The sequence below is a fragment of the Homalodisca vitripennis genome, chromosome 3 (genome assembly GCF_021130785.1).
Source record: "Homalodisca vitripennis isolate AUS2020 chromosome 3, UT_GWSS_2.1, whole genome shotgun sequence".
NCBI classification, from domain to species: Eukaryota; Metazoa; Arthropoda; class Insecta; order Hemiptera; family Cicadellidae; genus Homalodisca; species Homalodisca vitripennis.
The window spans coordinates 4,785,037-4,805,962 of NC_060209.1; the positions used below are offsets into that span (position 1 = coordinate 4,785,037).

Sequence of the window (20,926 nt, forward strand, 5' to 3'; positions counted from 1 at the left end):
ACCGCGCTACTCGGTGGAAGTTAAAATTATATAAAAAGATAATTTTTCCTCAGATCTAGTAAACCGAACGTCAGCTACACAAATAATTGTTGTGTCAGATCAGTCAGACGACCAGACAGAGCGAAGGTCGCTAGTAGCAGCGAAATGTCTGAGCGGTTGGCTGACACTGACTATGATTCAACATCGATTACGTGTTTCACGGTTGGTCTTGAGTGTTTCAAACTAAGAGAAAATATTATTTTATATTTTTAACCCTTTTGATACCCGAGATTCGCGACTGACGAAGTTGTGTATCGTGTGGTTCTCGAAATTATATTTGATTCAATACGTTCAATCGGTATATAACAAGCAATATTTTATAATTTTGTATTCACTAATGCATTTTAATTTTAAAAATTTTGTTTGTGTTGTCGTTTTTTGTTCTTATTCAGAATATATCACTGTTTTGTCAACTACATGATTGCGGTATATTTTACTACTGACGTAATAAATCTATAATGTTACTTATTCGAGGAATTTTAAAGCTTTCTCATTCACTATTTGAAAGAAGATACGGCTATATACGCATTATGTACCAAACAAAGAATACCGTATATATACTTTTAGTTGTTAATGTAATGAAAGTAACTAAAACGCTTTTACAAATCTTTTTATTGACATACACGTGTTTCGGTTTTCCATCTTCAGTGTACATTACCCTCTAAATAAATAAATAATAAACAATTAGATATACACATGTGGACCTTTTAAACATATGTTACATTTAAATGACACAGTTGTAATTTTAATTATTTCAAAAATTGGATTTGTCTTATTTTTCAGATTATTATTTTAAACGTTATGAGGATCTTTATTATAATTTAGATAGATATGTAATTCTTCTTATGTGTTTAATTTCTCTCCTTTCCTTTCGATATCTAAAATTTCCATGTTCTTTTCAATATATGTGTAGATATGGTCAGTTTCCAATAAGTGTTCAGCAAAATTCGATTTTATTGTAGACATGTTATTTGTTTTCAAAGCTTGTATGTGTTCTTCCAGTTTGCCCAATATAATAGCTTTCACAGTCAGTTAATTTTGTATACTCCAGATTGTTTGTATAATTCTTGTTTGTCATCATTTTGGTTCACTTTGTTTTCAATAAGTTTAAATGTATTATTTCTTGTTTGGTGACTGACGGAGAATTTTGAATTTTTAAAGGTTTTTCGAACAGTTTTGTTTAATTTAGTATTGAATGGTACACATGTATATTTTAGAATTTCTGTAGTATTAGGATTAGGTAGTGTTTTGTTGGTTTTATTGATTTTTCTTGTTTTCTTCTTAATCATTTTGTCTACAATTTGGGGTTGATATCCATTTTTGACAGCTGGGTATTTTATTATTTTTATTTCTTTATTTCTATTCTCATCACTCATTGGTATATTTAACATTCTGTTTGCCATTGAGTGAAATGGTAAGCTTTTAGTTGTATTGCTGGATCACACGAGCTGTGATCTGCTGAACATTTTATAAATCACAAAGTATGTTAAAAGCAACAGAGGTCTAAACAGGTTTCAAGATTATTAGAGTAACGTAACCGTTATAATTAAAAAAAAAATTGGTTTTGTTCATTTTTACGGAAAAAAATCGCTCCACATTGTTTTCCGATAATATAAAGCTAATTTACTCCCACAGAACACATTAAATGTAGACTTAAGCACGTAGTACAACGTTATAGTTTATTTTATTTTCCCGTGATAAATCGACTGTATTTGGATATTGCCATCGGAAACTCATCACCATTGTCTAAATGCTGCGTCATGTCATGTAGACACGCAGTAAAGCTTCATCTTCCTGTATTATCTACATTTCATTTGCTCCAGTATGCCTTAAAAGTAAGATTTCGTCATCTTGTTCCTTGACTCCTACCTTCAAAGATGTTTTAATGAAGTTATTGTGACCAATCAGTTGAATTCTCCAAGTTATATCCTTGTATAAGTACCGATTATTAATGAACAAATCATGTACAGTTATTATTATCATCTACTGACATCCGATTATCGATTAACGATCGATTGTGCTGCAGTGAGCCACCGAGCCACGTACACCGTCAGCAGACACGGACAGCTCATCGATTTGTCGAGTCTGCACGATAGACAACAAGCTCTTGGCGCCCACCAAATATTGGGATAAACATTCTGTCCATAGCATCATGAACTGAACATTTTGCTTTTAGAGGAGTGAATTGTATACACAGTTTTTTCTGAATAATTGAATTCCCTGTTTTTCATATTATACCTTGGTCAGAATATCTCTACAACCATTCATTAAAACATCAAGCATGTTATTTTTCATTTAACGATCTTGTTATCTTCCTTAAGCTCACCTTATCCCGTTCACAAGAGATCGTCTTCCTCATTCGCTGGCTCAGGTGTGAGGCCGAGTCTTTCCGTCTCTTTTTGGACTCTTGTCTTCCAGGAGGTTTGAGGTCTACCCTTCCCTATTTTTTGTAGCGATGGGGAGTGACTTTCCATCACCGGGACTTTCCATTATGTGTCCGTACCAGTTGGGCCTTGCTTTTGATATTTTGTCAGCTATGGGTAGACCTTTAAAGTCTCTTTTTGATGTGTTCATTACTTACTCTATGTTTAAGCGTTAAGCGTTTCTCCCCTGCCCACCTAAGCGTACACACTTTACTCATATTCAGCTTCTACTCGTGGTATTTTGTGACTGGTCACGCTTCGCTACCGCACTGTACAGTGGTGCTGGTGAAGGTTAGGCATGATGGCTGCACTACCCTTTTGTTGTAACGACTCTCTATATTTGTCTACTTCTTCCTGTAATTCTTGTACGTTGTTGTACGTCTATGATATGCGTATCTCGTGTAAAACAAACAGCTTATGACGTCTTAGAGACAACGTTTATCACGCAAATCCACAACATAAACATTAACACAGTCCCTCCCACCGATTGCGAAAGTAGTGAGTGTAACCTAAGTACCAGATAGGCCGTAGGCTACCTGCATTATTCGGAAGTTTACATTACACAGTCCCTCCCACAGATTGCGAAAGTAGTGAGTGTAACCTAAGTACCAGATAGGCCGTACCTGCATTATTCGGAAGTTTACATTACACAGTCCCTCCCACAGATTGCGAAAGTAGTGAGTGTAACCTAAGTACCAGATAGGCCGTACCTGCATTATTCGGAAGTTTACATTACACAGTCCCTCCCACAGATTGCGAAAGTAGTGAGTGTAACCTAAGTACCAGATAGGCCGTACCTGCATTATTCGCAAGTTTACATTACACAGTCCCTCCCACAGATTGCGAAAGTAGTGAGTGTAACCTAAGTACCAGATAGGCCGTACCTGCATTATTCGCAAGTTTACATTACACAGTCCCTCCCACAGATTGCGAAAGTAGTGAGTGTAACCTAAGTACCAGATAGGCCGTACCTGCATTATTCGGAAGTTTACATTACACAGTCCCTCCCACAGATTGCGAAAGTAGTGAGTGTAACCTAAGTACCAGATAGGCCGTACCTGCATTATTCGGAAGTTTACATTACACAGTCCCTCCCACAGATTGAGAAAGTAGTGAGTGTAACCTAAGTACCAGATAGGCCGTACCTGCATTATTCGCAAGTTTACATTACACAGTCCCTCCCACAGATTGAGAAAGTAGTGAGTGTAACCTAAGTACCAGATAGGCCGTACCTGCATTATTCGGAAGTTTACATTACACAGTCCCTCCCACAGATTGCGAAAGTAGTGAGTGTAACCTAAGTACCAGATAGGCCGTACCTGCATTATTCGGAAGTTTACATTACACAGTCCCTCCCACAGATTGCGAAAGTAGTGAGTGTAACCTAAGTACCAGATAGGCCGTACCTGCATTATATGGAAGTTTACATTACACAGTCCCTCCCACAGATTGCGAAAGTAGTGAGTGTAACCTAAGTACCAGATTGGCTGTACCTGCATTATTCGCAAGTTTACATTACACAGTCCCTCCCACAGATTGAGAAAGTAGTGAGTGTAACCTAAGTACCAGATAGGCCGTACCTGCATTATTCGGAAGTTTACATTACACAGTCCCTCCCACAGATTGCGAAAGTAGTGAGTGTAACCTAAGTACCAGATAGGCCGTACCTGCATTATTCGGAAGTTTACATTACACAGTCCCTCCCACAGATTGCGAAAGTAGTGAGTGTAACCTAAGTACCAGATAGGCCGTACCTGCATTATTCGCAAGTTTACATTACACAGTCCCTCCCACAGATTGAGAAAGTAGTGAGTGTAACCACAGATTGAGAAAGTAGTGAGTGTAACCTAAGTACCAGATAGGCCGTACCTGCATTATTCGCAAGTTTACATTACACAGTCCCTCCCACAGATTGCGAAAGTAGTGAGTGTAACCTAAGTACCAGATAGGCCGTACCTGCATTATTCGGAAGTTTACATTACACAGTCCCTCCCACAGATTGCGAAAGTAGTGAGTGTAACCTAAGTACCAGATAGGCCGTACCTGCATTATTCGGAAGTTTACATTACACAGTCCCTCCCACAGATTGCGAAAGTAGTGAGTGTAACCTAAGTACCAGATAGGCCGTACCTGCATTATTCGCAAGTTTACATTACACAGTCCCTCCCACAGATTGCGAAAGTAGTGAGTGTAACCTAAGTACCAGATAGGCCGTACCTGCATTATTCGGAAGTTTACATTACACAGTCCCTCCCACAGATTGCGAAAGTAGTGAGTGTAACCTAAGTACCAGATAGGCCGTACCTGCATTATTCGCAAGTTTACATTACACAGTCCCTCCCACAGATTGCGAAAGTAGTGAGTGTAACCTAAGTACCAGATAGGCCGTACCTGCATTATTCGGAAGTTTACATTACACAGTCCCTCCCACAGATTGCGAAAGTAGTGAGTGTAACCTAAGTACCAGATAGGCCGTACCTGCATTATTCGGAAGTTTACATTACACAGTCCCTCCCACAGATTGCGAAAGTAGTGAGTGTAACCTAAGTACCAGATAGGCCGTACCTGCATTATTCGGAAGTTTACATTACACAGTCCCTCCCACAGATTGCGAAAGTAGTGAGTGTAACCTAAGTACCAGATAGGCCGTACCTGCATTATTCGCAAGTTTACATTACACAGTAACCTAAGTACCAGATAGGCCGTAGCATTATTCGCAAGTTTACATTACACAGTCCCTCCCACAGATTGAGAAAGTAGTGAGTGTAACCTAAGTACCAGATAGGCCGTACCTGCATTATTCGGAAGTTTACATTACACAGTCCCTCCCACAGATTGCGAAAGTAGTGAGTGTAACCTAAGTACCAGATAGGCCGTACCTGCATTATTCGGAAGTTTACATTACACAGTCCCTCCCACAGATTGAGAAAGTAGTGAGTGTAACCTAAGTACCAGATAGGCCGTACCTGCATTATTCGCAAGTTTACATTACACAGTCCCTCCCACAGATTGAGAAAGTAGTGAGTGTAACCTAAGTAACAGATTGGCTGTACCTGCATTATTCGCAAGTTTACATTACACAGTCCCTCCCACAGATTGAGAAAGTAGTGAGTGTAACCTAAGTACCAGATAGGCCGTACCTGCATTATTCGGAAGTTTACATTACACAGTCCCTCCCACAGATTGCGAAAGTAGTGAGTGTAACCTAAGTACCAGATAGGCCGTACCTGCATTATTCGGAAGTTTACATTACACAGTCCCTCCCACAGATTGCGAAAGTAGTGAGTGTAACCTAAGTACCAGATAGGCCGTACCTGCATTATTCGCAAGTTTACATTACACAGTCCCTCCCACAGATTGCGAAAGTAGTGAGTGTAACCTAAGTACCAGATAGGCCGTACCTGCATTATTCGGAAGTTTACATTACACAGTCCCTCCCACAGATTGCGAAAGTAGTGAGTGTAACCTAAGTTCCAGATAGGCCGTACCTGCATTATTCGGAAGTTTACATTACACAGTCCCTCCCACAGATTGCGAAAGTAGTGAGTGTAACCTAAGTTCCAGATAGGCCGTACCTGCATTATTCGCAAGTTTACATTACAAAGTCCCTCCCACAGATTGCGAAAGTAGTGAGTGTAACCTAAGTACCAGATAGGCCGTACCTGCATTATTCGCAAGTTTACATTACACAGTCCCTCCCACAGATTGCGAAAGTAGTGAGTGTAACCTAAGTACCAGATAGGCCGTACCTGCATTATTCGGAAGTTTACATTACACAGTCCCTCCCACAGATTGCGAAAGTAGTGAGTGTAACCTAAGTACCAGATAGGCCGTACCTGCATTATTCGCAAGTTTACATTACACAGTCCCTCCCACAGATTGCGAAAGTAGTGAGTGTAACCTAAGTACCAGATAGACCGTACCTGCATTATTCGCAAGTTTACATTACACAGTCCCTCCCACAGATTGCGAAAGTAGTGAGTGTAACCTAAGTACCAGATAGGCCGTACCTGCATTATTCGGAAGTTTACATTACACAGTCCCTCCCACAGATTGCGAAAGTAGTGAGTGTAACCTAAGTACCAGATAGGCCGTACCTGCATTATTCGCAAGTTTACATTACACAGTCCCTCCCACAGATTGCGAAAGTAGTGAGTGTAACCTAAGTTCCAGATAGGCCGTACCTGCATTATTCGCAAGTTTACATTACAAAGTCCCTCCCACAGATTGCGAAAGTAGTGAGTGTAACCTAAGTACCAGATAGGCCGTACCTGCATTATTCGCAAGTTTACATTACACAGTCCCTCCCACAGATTGCGAAAGTAGTGAGTGTAACCTAAGTACCAGATAGGCCGTACCTACATTATTCGGAAGTTTACATTACACAGTCCCTCCCACAGATTGCGAAAGTAGTGAGTGTAACCTAAGTACCAGATAGGCCGTACCTGCATTATTCGCAAGTTTACATTACACAGTCCCTCCCACAGATTGCGAAAGTAGTGAGTGTAACCTAAGTACCAGATAGACCGTACCTGCATTATTCGCAAGTTTACATTACACAGTCCCTCCCACAGATTGCGAAAGTAGTGAGTGTAACCTAAGTTCCAGATAGGCCGTACCTGCATTATTCGCAAGTTTACATTACAAAGTCCCTCCCACAGATTGCGAAAGTAGTGAGTGTAACCTAAGTACCAGATAGGCCGTACCTGCATTATTCGCAAGTTTACATTACACAGTCCCTCCCATAGATTGCGAAAGTAGTGAGTGTAACCTAAGTACCAGATAGGCCGTACCTGCATTATTCGGAAGTTTACATTACACAGTCCCTCCCACAGATTGCGAAAGTAGTGAGTGTAACCTAAGTACCAGATAGGCCGTACCTGCATTATTCGCAAGTTTACATTATTTTTAATTTACTCATTTATACGTAAGATAAAATCTGTTTGTTTCCACTGAAATGGTTTCATTTAGGCCAAACAAACCGAGGAATTTTCGCCTTTATAATTCACTCACTCAAATAAGCAGTGACTGGCGTCAAGTGACACTGGCGAAATAACTAATTTACTTAGGAATAAGTATGAAAACGTTTCCCTCATATGAAAGCACACACCTATGTCCTGACTAACATCAATGATTCGTCTCATTTGAAAATTTTAATTTAATATTTGTCAACATTAAGAAATTAGTAAAATCTGATGTCGATTTATATTTAAATTTATTTATGTAAACAAAGCAACTAAAAATACAAGACAATGACACTGTGGCTGCACGAAATACTGTGGGTAAGGTAATAAATAGACATATAAATCATCCTTGTAATGTCTAAATGTTCGTCTGAAGAGATCCCATATTATGTATAGTACATAGTATACAGTACCCATGTGACTATCTTAACGTTTCATTTGTTACAGTTACATTAATGTCACAGAAGGAAGTTTTTCTTTACAAAAGATATATCAAGATTTCCAAATCCATAAAAAGGTTGCGCAAACTCTCCGTACGTTAATTTACGGCATATCTTTTCAAACCATGAAAATAGATTTGTAGTTGTTTAAAAGAAGAATAATTGTATTTATAACTGAACCTATTCACCGCCGACGCCCGCGATAAAGGTTTACTGCCGATCACATTGTCAATGATACCCACTGATATGACATGGCGATAACATCGTTTTATGCGTTCTTGTCTTATAGAGTTTATAAGAAATGAAACGTTCGCTGTTGCTATTTCCATTACTATACTCACACTATATGTCACAAGAAAGTGATGATTATAGACTCCGAAATGCCTGTAATGTACATGGGATAGTGAAATGCTTTATTGCAAACAATATAATTTAAACCAATTTCAAAATGCACTGACTTCCATATTTTACAAAATGTGTCATAATTGAATAATCAAATACACAAGTCACAAATCCATTGAGCAGATAATGTGACTTTCATATATAAATGTCATCAATCTGATAAAGTGTGTAGTTTATCAATACACAAGTCACAAATCCATTGAGCAGATAGATGTGACTTTCATATATAAATGTCATCAATCTGATAAAGTGTGTAGTTTATCAATACACAAGTCACAAATCCATTGAGCAGATAATGTAACTTTCATATATAAATGTCATCAATCTGATAAAGTGTGTAGTTTATCAATACACAAGTCACAAATCCATTGAGCAGATAAATGTGACTTTCATATATTAATGTCATCAATCTGATAAAGTGTGTAGTTTATCAATACACAAGTCACAAATCCATTGAGCAGATAATGTGACTTTCATATATAAATGTCATCAATCTGATAAAGTGTGTAGTTTATCAATACACAAGTCACAAATCCATTGAGCAGATAGATGTGACTTTCATATATAAATGTCATCAATCTGATAAAGTGTGTAGTTCATCAAATAAAAACTATCATCATGTATCAGTTATACACTGTCGACAACGTGGAACATAATTCCCAAAAGAATTATCTAGTAGACTTTACTTCCTACTATGTACTAGTCTGAACAACGAAAGTAAGAAGAGTGCCTTTACGATTCGTACTGTCATATTTTTCTTCGTGATTGAATAAATTACTTTTCTAAAAAAAGCCTCTGCAGTGATGCATACTAACGGCACTGAACTCCTAACAAACAACAATCAGCTGGCGTGTCTTTGAATATAGCAAATAATAATATAGGTAGAAAATGTTACATCAAAAACTCCCTCAAAGAGAATTTAAACGAATTTCTCTATGAAAAATACACGTTTTCGGAGTATGAAGAATCACAGATGAAAACTTAGCAATACGAGTATACCGCACTATACAGACAATCTCAAGGCACATTATAGTGATCATATATTTGATTTAATCAATGCAAGCACACTATTTGCTGAAGAATGAATGGCGTGAATCGGAAGCCAGAACCATCTAAAACATTTTGAATCAAGAAATAATATGTGCAACAAGGTACCATGTGAGTCAGGGAAGGAAGATTGACATATTTAAAAAGCCCAGGAAAATATGAAACCATTAATCGTGCCAGCAAAATCAACTTTCTTAGAGTAAGGGGTGTCCCACAAGTCATCACAGACAACTTTGCCATTGAAACACACTACACTAATCTGTAACTTCAGACGCACTTACGAAAACTGTATAAAGAATCTAATTCATAGCTAGAAATGACATTTTCAACACGCTAAACGAAATATTCTACAGAAATGGGGAATCCTTCTTTAATATCCTTCCTTTCTGCCTAAAGTGTTTCCAACTACGTATATTTCACTTTTTCATTACATTACAATATCTGAAATGTAACTTTTAACACATGTACGGTAAAGATATACTGATTTTTAGTTACTAGCAAATTTTGCTCTACAAAACGTCTCTTTTACAAGACACCCGTGTAACCAAATGTAGAGTAATCTGAACACTACAAACAGATGAGGCTTACCCTTGGATTCGTAATGTGACAATTTCTCTTCATGATTTAATGAACGACTTTCCCCGATCTGGTTGATGCTTCAAATTAAGTATTAGAGTATCAAAACTTAAAAGTAATCACAATTATGCAACTTATCAATCAAGCCAAAAAGAAGTATTTAACGACGATTGTACATTATCAAAATAAAGTTTTAACTACAGAGGTGGCCATTCTAGAATATAAATCTAGGCATTCAACACGCTGTTTGGCGGAGAACGGGAATATTTTAATCGTGGAGGAGACGTGGGTGGGGGGGGGTGAAGTGGCAGAGTCCCAAGAACGTTTCCGGACACCGAGAGTGAGTGCCGGTACAGACTAGGTTATTAAACAGTGAGTGGCTGGTCCACAGTAAGCTACTCTGTACCGCCACCGCCAGTCGTGTTCCTTGTCTCTCAATAACAACAACGCCAGCCAGGCGAGAGCTATCAGTGTTGACCTCCGGGTGACCTTGGGGCGATAAATCTACTGTTGTGTAACCAGTACAGTACAGTTCCACTGATCCCAAGAACGTTTCCGGACACCGAGAGTGAGTGCCGGTACAGATTAGGTTATTAAACAGTGAGTGGCTGGTCCACAGTAAGCTACTCTGTACCGCCACCGCCAGTCGTGTTCCTTGTCTCTCAATAACAACAACGCCAGCCAGGCGAGAGCTATCAGTGTTGACCTCCGGGTGACCTTGGGGCGATAAATCTACTGTTGTGTAACCAGTACAGTACAGTTCCACTGGTCCCAACAACGTTTCCGGACACCGAGAGTGAGTGCCGGTACAGATTAGGTTATTAAACAGTGAGTGGCTGGTCCACAGTACGCTACTCTGTACCGCCACCGCCAGTCGTGTTCCTTGTCTCTCAATAACAACAACGCCAGCCAGGCGAGAGCTATCAGTGTTGACCTCCGGGTGACCTTGGGGCGATAAATCTACTGTTGTGTAACCAGTACAGTACAGTTCCACTGGCTGGTCACTCTGACATCACCATACAAAAGTCTAAAACATGTAGACGTCTTTCATCTTTTATGTTTGAGATGTCAACAATATTTCTTAGTTTTTGGCCTTAACTAATCATAATCTCTTTATTGCATTAAACAATACCTGAAATTGTATCGTAATCGTTAACTTGTACAAATATTGTAAAATCCACGTTTTCCAGCAGTCAGACACACATTTTATAAATGTATACAAACAAATCCATTCTTACATCAGATCCAGAGTTTTTTCTTGATTTATGTATTCCCGAAAGGCTCATCATGAATTATTCAACAGAATAAAACGCTTTAAACCCCAAAAGACATTTGAGACGTATTTTAAATCGATTCGGTTGTTGTTGGACATTTTACGCTTTCAGAGAGTTTGACAAAAACTTGTTGCGGGAGGTGTGAGTCTTTGTACGTCCCCGCGACGAACCACGGTACACTTGGACACGCAGTACATGATCACCTCAGAAATATAAAGGCAAGGCCAAGTCGGCAATCAACAATCCTAAGGATTCTTGTTTCACTGAACGATGGCAAATGTCCGGAAAAATCCTGTTTCTTTCACAATCTTAAGATATTCCTTGCACAGCTCCCTATAGTTCAAAATTTCAATTACTCTGTCAGTGAGATGGAAAACTCTCAATTTTTTGAAACAACCTCCCCCCAGAATCTTATTCCATACGCTAAATGTGCATGGATGAGGTAGTAATGAGCCATATTTAAGACTTTGGTCTAACAGAACATTGAGTTTTCGCAAGGGTAACTCAAGCACATGATGACATCTATTCCACTAAACGATGATAATACAATTCCGCTATGAGTAGGCTCGAGGGGAAGGTAATAAAAGAGAATGTGGAGAAAACTATACAAGACTTTTTGATGTACGTTTCCAATGAATTAATAGCATTGGTAAACTCTACTAAACTCTTGATCTCATTTAAATCCATCCATTCGGACAAAAGTATCAGGCTTACTCGTTTTCACAGACGTGAAACACTGCAAGATATTAATAAAACTGCGTGCCCTCGAAGTGGTGTCCTCAAAACATGGTATACAGAGATCGCTGTAAGAACCATGGTTGTTTTCGAGGTCCACAGGAGAGTGTCCCCTATAATCGGTTGCCGAGCAAAACTTTGCTCAAACCCTATTTCTGTCTATTGACATACTCGCCGGTCTTTATTTACTATTTATAATGTACACAATCATGATTTGTGTTCTAATAAGACCTACATTATGTACAGATCTGTCTCGTTAACACTATCGGACCAGCTATCACGAATGCTAATGTTCTTCAGGTAATTGTGGAAGGCAATATCACCTACTGACGAAGCGTAGTAATGACAGCAATTGTACTAACACTGTACTTTATAGTACACTAAAGTTACTGTACTTATACTGTACAGGCTTGTGTTTAAACTGTGTTCAAATAAGACCTACATTATGTACAGATCTGTCTCGTTAACACTATCGGACCAGCTATCACGAATGCTAATGTTCTTCAGGTAATTGTGGAAGACAATATCACCTACTGACGAAGCGTAGTAATGACAGCAATTGTACTAACACTGTACTTTATAGTACACTAAAGTTACTGTACTTATACTGTACAGGCTTGTGTTTAAACTGTGTTCAAATAAGACCTACATTATGTACAGATCTGTCTCGTTAACACTATCGGACCAGCTATCACGAATGCTAATGTTCTTCAGGTAATTGTGGAAGGCAATATCACCTACTGACGAAGCGTAGTAATGACAGCAATTGTACTAACACTGTACTTTATAGTACACTAAAGTTACTGTACTTATACTGTACAGGCTTGTGTTTAAACTGTGTTCAAATAAGACCTACATTATGTACAGATCTGTCTCGTTAACACTATCGGACCAGCTATCACGAATGCTAATGTTCTTCAGGTAATTGTGGAAGGCAATATCACCTACTGACGAAGCGTAGTAATGACAGCAATTGTACTAACACTGTACTTTATAGTACACTAAAGTTACTGTACTTATACTGTACAGGCTTGTGTTTAAACTGTGTTCAAATAAGACCTACATTATGTACAGATCTGTCTCGTTAACACTATCGGACCAGCTATCACGAATGCTAATGTTCTTCAGGTAATTGTGGAAGGCAATATCACCTACTGACGAAGCGTAGTAATGACAGCAATTGTACTAACACTGTACTTTATAGTACACTAAAGTTACTGTACTTATACTGTACAGGCTTGTGTTTAAACTGTGTTCAAATAAGACCTACATTATGTACAGATCTGTCTCGTTAACACTATCGGACCAGCTATCACGAATGCTAATGTTCTTCAGGTAATTGTGGAAGGCAATATCACCTACTGACGAAGCGTAGTAATGACAGCAATTGTACTAACACTGTACTTTATAGTACACTAAAGTTACTGTACTTATACTGTACAGGCTTGTGTTTAAACTGTGTTCAAATAAGACCTACATTATGTACAGATCTGTCTCGTTAACACTATCGGACCAGCTATCACGAATGCTAATGTTCTTCAGGTAATTGTGGAAGGCAATATCACCTACTGACGAAGCGTAGTAATGACAGCAATTGTACTAACACTGTACTTTATAGTACACTAAAGTTACTGTACTTATACTGTACAGGCTTGTGTTTAAACTGTGTTCAAATAAGACCTACATTATGTACAGATCTGTCTCGTTAACACTATCGGACCAGCTATCACGAATGCTAATGTTCTTCAGGTAATTGTGGAAGGCAATATCACCTACTGACGAAGCGTAGTAATGACAGCAATTGTACTAACACTGTACTTTATAGTACACTAAAGTTACTGTACTTATACTGTACAGACTTGTGTTTAAACTGTGTTCAAATAAGACCTACATTATGTACAGATCTGTCTCGTTAACACTATCGGACCAGCTATCACGAATGCTAATGTTCTTCAGGTAATTGTGGAAGGCAATATCACCTACTGACGAAGCGTAGTAATGACAGCAATTGTACTAACACTGTACTTTATAGTACACTAAAGTTACTGTACTTATACTGTACAGACTTGTGTTTAAACTGTGTTCAAATAAGACCTACATTATGTACAGATCTGTCTCGTTAACACTATCGGACCAGCTATCACGAATGCTAATGTTCTTCAGGTAATTGTGGAAGGCAATATCACCTACTGACGAAGCGTAGTAATGACAGCAATTGTACTAACACTGTACTTTATAGTACACTAAAGTTACTGTACTTATACTGTACAGGCTTGTGTTTAAACTGTGTTCAAATAAGACCTACATTATGTACAGATCTGTCTCGTTAACACTATCGGACCAGCTATCACGAATGCTAATGTTCTTCAGGTAATTGTGGAAGGCAATATCACCTACTGACGAAGCGTAGTAATGACAGCAATTGTACTAACACTGTACTTTATAGTACACTAAAGTTACTGTACTTATACTGTACAGGCTTGTGTTTAAACTGTGTTCAAATAAGACCTACATTATGTACAGATCTGTCTCGTTAACACTATCGGACCAGCTATCACGAATGCTAATGTTCTTCAGGTAATTGTGGAAGGCAATATCACCTACTGACGAAGCGTAGTAATGACAGCAATTGTACTAACACTGTACTTTATAGTACACTAAAGTTACTGTACTTATACTGTACAGACTTGTGTTTAAACTGTGTTCAAATAAGACCTACATTATGTACAGATCTGTCTCGTTAACACTATCGGACCAGCTATCACGAATGCTAATGTTCTTCAGGTAATTGTGGAAGGCAATATCACCTACTGACGAAGCGTAGTAATGACAGCAATTGTACTAACACTGTACTTTATAGTACACTAAAGTTACTGTACTTATACTGTACAGGCTTGTGTTTAAACTGTGTTCAAATAAGACCTACATTATGTACAGATCTGTCTCGTTAACACTATCGGACCAGCTATCACGAATGCTAATGTTCTTCAGGTAATTGTGGAAGGCAATATCACCTACTGACGAAGCGTAGTAATGACAGCAATTGTACTAACACTGTACTTTATAGTACACTAAAGTTACTGTACTTATACTGTACAGGCTTGTGTTTAAACTGTGTTCAAATAAGACCTACATTATGTACAGATCTGTCTCGTTAACACTATCGGACCAGCTATCACGAATGCTAATGTTCTTCAGGTAATTGTGGAAGGCAATATCACCTACTGACGAAGCGTAGTAATGACAGCAATTGTACTAACACTGTACTTTATAGTACACTAAAGTTACTGTACTTATACTGTACAGGCTTGTGTTTAAACTGTGTTCAAATAAGACCTACATTATGTACAGATCTGTCTCGTTAACACTATCGGACCAGCTATCACGAATGCTAATGTTCTTCAGGTAATTGTGGAAGACAATATCACCTACTGACGAGGCGTAGTAATGACAGCAATTGTACTAACACTGTACTTTATAGTACACTAAAGTTACTGTACTTAGACTGTACAGGCTTGTGTTTAAACTGTGTTCAAATAAGACCTACATTATGTACAGATCTGTCTCGTTAACACTATCGGACCAGCTATCACGAATGCTAATGTTCTTCAGGTAATTGTGGAAGGCAATATCACCTACTAACGAAGCGTAGTAATGACAGCAATTGTACTAACACTGTACTTTATAGTACACTAAAGTTACTGTACTTATACTGTACAGACTTGTGTTTAAACTGTGTTCAAATAAGACCTACATTATGTACAGATCTGTCTCGTTAACACTATCGGACCAGCTATCACGAATGCTAATGTTCTTCAGGTAATTGTGGAAGGCAATATCACCTACTGACGAGGCGTAGTAATGACAGCAATTGTACTAACACTGTACTTTATAGTACACTAAAGTTACTGTACTTATACTGTACAGGCTTGTGTTTAAAATTTGACCTCTTTTTAGTTATTGTGTAAGCATTTGCTAACCATAACTGCTAAAACAAACAGGAATAACTTGATTACACAATTTCTAGACTTATTAAATTACCAGTCGTATTTTCTTATCACCCCAATCTTGCTGCGAAGTGGCGATGAATGAATAAACTGACAAACATGAGGAAGTGATAAGTCTTGTTAGTAATTTGTTAATATGATCTTTAAGTTTAAAATCATATTAATAAGTACGTTATTCCTTAATGGCATTAAATCTCAAAGTTTTTCGAAAGAAGCCTTCGGAATTCCTTTTTTGATTGGTTACCGATACTCAATATCGAAAGAAGTTCAAGGCTAGTTCCTCTTCAAATGGGGTAAAACCTTCAGTTTGTTTGGAAGCGAAATAAAACCAAATTGAATTCTTCAGGAAACAAATCATACGATCTACTTCAGAGTGATTTAGAATGAGACATTTCGTACGTGAAGAAGAAAACTGATTCCAACCTTCGAAATGTATTGTTATATTTTTGTAACGTGCAACGAAGGCACATCATCTAGTAATTTCAGTTTTGGATTTACCCTGACATCTTCTGCAGTCCGACTAATTAACGAAGCAAAACTCAACTGTTTAGTTTACTTTCCAACCTTCGAAATGTATTGTTATATTTTTGTAACGTGCAACGAAGGCACATCATCTAGTAATTTCAGTTTTGGATTTACCCTGACATCTTCTGCAGTCCGACTAATTAACGAAGCAAAACTCAACTGTTTAGTTTACTTTCCAACCTTCGAAATGTATTGTTATATTTTTGTAACGTGCAACGAAGGCACATCATCTAGTAATTTCAGTTTTGGATTTACCCTGACATCTTCTGCAGTCCGACTAATTAACGAAGCAAAACTCAACTGTTTAGTTTACTTTCCAACCTTCGAAATGTATTGTTATATTTTTGTAACGTGCAACGAAGGCACATCATCTAGTAATTTCAGTTTTGGATTTACCCTGACATCTTCTGCAGTCCGACTAATTAACGAAGCAAAACTCAACTGTTTAGTTTACTTTCCAACCTTCGAAATGTATTGTTATATTTTTGTAACGTGCAACGAAGGCACATCATCTAGTAATTTCAGTTTTGGATTTACCCTGACATCTTCTGCAGTCCGACTAATTAACGAAGCAAAACTCAACTGTTTAGTTTACTTTCCAACCTTCGAAATGTATTGTTATATTTTTGTAACGTGCAACGAAGGCACATCATCTAGTAATTTCAGTTTTGGATTTACCCTGACATCTTCTGCAGTCCGACTAATTAACGAAGCAAAACTCAACTGTTTAGTTTACTTTCCAACCTTCGAAATGTATTGTTATATTTTTGTAACGTGCAACGAAGGCACATCATCTAGTAATTTCAGTTTTGGATTTACCCTGACATCTTCTGCAGTCCGACTAATTAACGAAGCAAAACTCAACTGTTTAGTTTACTTTCCAACCTTCGAAATGTATTGTTATATTTTTGTAACGTGCAACGAAGGCACATCATCTAGTAATTTCAGTTTTGGATTTACCCTGACATCTTCTGCAGTCCGACTAATTAACGAAGCAAAAACTACGAAGTGCACAAGTTAGTGGAACTGAAATGGCTAATATGTCTTGATAATTTTGCTGTAATTAAATAGTAAAAAGGATTTTGTAAAGATTGTAACGGTAACTTGACTTATTAAGTGGTTTTATATCATTGATTTTACACTCAGAATTAATGATTTTTCCACGCGGTTTCGTACTTGTACAGAAGCCAAACCGCAAGCTCATGCTCTGTAAAACCTCCCCTTCTTACCACCCACCCACAATTCACTGCTTCGTTTAATCATCCTCTATTGTTCTCATTCTTGAATCCTCCACGAGAGAGTTTCATGTAATCCTCTACTGGAAAGCTCTATGTATCACGTGACTGATCTACCGACTGACTTAGCACTTGGTGGAATAATGTTAATGAAGGTAAACGTGATAGGAATGTTTACTGAATCCGAACCGAACGCCAGAAGCACATATAACATCCTAAATACTTATACAATATTGATTTATATTGTAAGAAATAAAGAATATAACGATTAATTCGACTGAAATGAGGAAATATAAATGTTATTGTACTACAAATATGGACGTGTATAGTGACAATAATCAAATTTATATTACGTTTAGGTCTGTTATAACTAAGTATTGAATGATTCATTTTTTAATATCGCACAGTTTTTAAAACACAGTTATTGAGTACAGTTTTTCTACTCAGTTCTACATAAGAAAGCCATGAGTGATTTATTACAATAAGGCAGAAATTGATGTTAGACAATCGGACGAGCCAATGCCGTGTGCAGTGGTGTACGAGTGCAGATATCGTTCCAGCAATTTCGAACAGTTTCCATCTAACAATACCTCGCTCGGATTAGTGGAATAAACACGTCATCTCGTGGTTGTATAAGACATACCAGTATATCACATGACTAGGCAAGTTTAACTTGCATCATCGGACGAGCCAATGCCGTGTGCAGTGGTGTACGAGTGCAGATATCGTTCCAGCAATTTCGAACAGTTTCCATCTAACAATACCTCGCTCGGATTAGTGGAATAAACACGTCATCTCGTGGTTATATAAGACAAACCAGTATATCACATGACTAGGCAAGTTTAACTTGCATCATCGGACGAGCCAATGCCGTGTGCAGTGGTGTACGAGTGCAGATATCGTTCCAGCAATTTCGAACAGTTTCCATCTAACAATACCTCGCTCGGATTAGTGGAATAAACACGTCATCTCGTGGTTATATAAGACATACCAGTATATCACATGACTAGGCAAGTTTAACTTGCATCATCGGACGAGCCAATGCCGTGTGCAGTGGTGTACGAGTGCAGATAACGTTCCAGCAATTTCGAACAGTTTCCATCTAACAATACCTCGCTCGGATTAGTGGAATAAACACGTCATCTCGTGGTTATATAAGACAAACCAGTATATCACATGACTAGGCAAGTTTAACTTGCATCATCGGACGAGCCAATGCCGTGTACAGTGGTGTACGAGTGCAGATAACGTTCCAGCAATTTCGAACAGTTTCCATCTAACAATACCTCGCTCGGATTAGTGGAATAAACACGTCATCTCGTGGTTATATAAGACATACCAGTATATCACATGACAAGGCAAGTTTAACTTGCATCATCGGACGAGCCAATGCCGTGTACAGTGGTGTACGAGTGCAGATAACGTTCCAGCAATTTCGAACAGTTTCCATCTAACAATACCTCGCTCGGATTAGTGGAATAAACACGTCATCTCGTGGTTATATAAGACATACCAGTATATCACATGACTAGGCAAGTTTAACTTGCATCATCGGACGAGCCAATGCCGTGTACAGTGGTGTACGAGTGCAGATAACGTTCCAGCAATTTCGAACAGTTTCCATCTAACAATACCTCGCTCGGATTAGTGGAATAAACACGTCATCTCGTGGTTATATAAGACAAACCAGTATATCACATGACTAGGCAAGTTTAACTTGCATCATCGGACGAGCCAATGCCGTGTACAGTGGTGTACGAGTGCAGATAACGTTCCAGCAATTTCGAACAGTTTCCATCTAACAATACCTCGCTCGGATTAGTGGAATAAACACGTCATCTCGTGGTTATATAAGACATACCAGTATATCACATGACAAGGCAAGTTTAACTTGCATCATCGGACGAGCCAATGCCGTGTACAGTGGTGTACGAGTGCAGATAACGTTCCAGCAATTTCGAACAGTTTCCATCTAACAATACCTCGCTCGGATTAGTGGAATAAACACGTCATCTCGTGGTTATATAAGACAAACCAGTATATCACATGACTAGGCAAGTTTAACTTGCATCATCGGACGAGCCAATGCCGTGTACAGTGGTGTACGAGTGCAGATAACGTTCCAGCAATTTCGAACAGTTTCCATCTAACAATACCTCGCTCGGATTAGTGGAATAAACACGTCATCTCGTGGTTATATAAGACAAACCAGTATATCACATGACTAGGCAAGTTTAACTTGCATCATCGGACGAGCCAATGCCGTGCAGTGGTGTACGAGTGCAGATAACGTTCCAGCAATTTCGAACAGTTTCCATCTAACAATACCTCGCTCGGATTAGTGGAATAAACACGTCATCTCGTGGTTATATAAGACATACCAGTAGATCACATGACTAGGCAAGTTTAACTTGCATCATCGGACGAGCCAATGCCGTGTACAGTGGTGTACGAGTGCAGATAACGTTCCAGCAATTTCGAACAGTTTCCATCTAACAATACCTCGCTCGGATTAGTGGAATAAACACGTCATCTCGTGGTTATATAAGACATACCAGTAGATCACATGACATAGGCTTAAGTTTAACTTGCATGCATCATCGGACGAGCCAATGCCGTGTACAGTGGTGTACGAGTGCAGATAACGTTCCAGCAATTTCGAACAGTTTCCATCTAACAATACCTCACTCGGATTAGTGGAATAAACACGCCATCTCGTGGTTATATAAGACATACCAGTAGATCACATGACTAGGCAAGTTTAACTTGCATCATCGGACGAGCCAAGTTCTTGTTTCCATGTAGACTGTGAGACCGTCATCAGCTGATCGCTGCGGTTAGAAGCCATTGCGATGTCGGAGCGGCGATCGATGGATAGCACTTTACTTTCTCCAGTAATTTAACCGATTGGCCCAGTCCTTTAAACTTTTCAAAGAATATCCTTGAAATATAATTTATTCTATATTTCATTCATATTATACAATACCGTATGCTTAACACAATTCGTAAGACCAAAAATATTACTTTAAAATAAAACTATATGAATTTTCTTATTTACGTTAAAAGATCGATAGAAATAAGCGCATCGCAGATAAATCTTAAATGCTTACATAGCTTCTAGCATTTTATTACTTGACCCAATTCATTAAAACAGATATTATAGCCGAATTTCTAGTTGCGTATCAATGTTCTTTAATATATTTTTACCATCGACTCTCCAATTCAAAATGTGTATATAGATTTAACATTAAACTGGCGA

The 20,926-nt window shown here is 38.4% G+C and overlaps 2 protein-coding genes across 9 annotated transcripts in view; both read right to left on the reverse strand.

The window, feature by feature from the left end:
* The window catches only part of LOC124356541 (reticulon-1-A), a 163,161-nt gene that overhangs the window by 79,665 nt on the left and 62,570 nt on the right, over positions 1-20,926 (reverse strand). The window lies entirely within an intron of this gene.
* Positions 1,594-19,928, reverse strand: LOC124356539. Of its 3 annotated transcripts, none has more exons than XM_046807596.1 (4): positions 12,339-19,928; positions 6,473-12,131; positions 4,310-5,114; positions 1,594-4,194 (listed from the first exon to the last, which is right to left on the reverse strand). In XM_046807596.1, the coding sequence occupies exons 2-4, from the start codon at positions 6,737-6,739 to the stop codon at positions 2,972-2,974; spliced, it is 2,295 nt and encodes a 764-aa protein (XP_046663552.1). In that variant the 5' UTR covers positions 6,740-12,131; positions 12,339-19,928; the 3' UTR covers positions 1,594-2,971. The 3 variants fall into 3 exon arrangements, with proteins under 3 accessions (XP_046663552.1, XP_046663551.1, XP_046663550.1); XM_046807595.1 differs by having other exon boundaries at positions 4,310-5,092; positions 5,929-12,131; XM_046807594.1 differs by having other exon boundaries at positions 5,342-12,131.

Excerpts from the sequence above, each read along its gene's own strand:
- LOC124356539 (XM_046807594.1), bottom strand. The coding sequence starts at position 6,739 with ATGCAGGTACGGCCTATCTGGTACTTAGGTTACACTCACTACTTTCGC. Across the intron at positions 5,115-5,341 it reads TAAACTTCCGAATAATGCAG|GTACGGCCTATCTGGTACTT; the intron begins GTACGGCCTATC and ends CGAATAATGCAG. Across the intron at positions 4,195-4,309 it reads ACGGCCTATCTGGTACTTAG|GTTACACTCACTACTTTCGC; the intron begins GTTACACTCACT and ends TCTGGTACTTAG.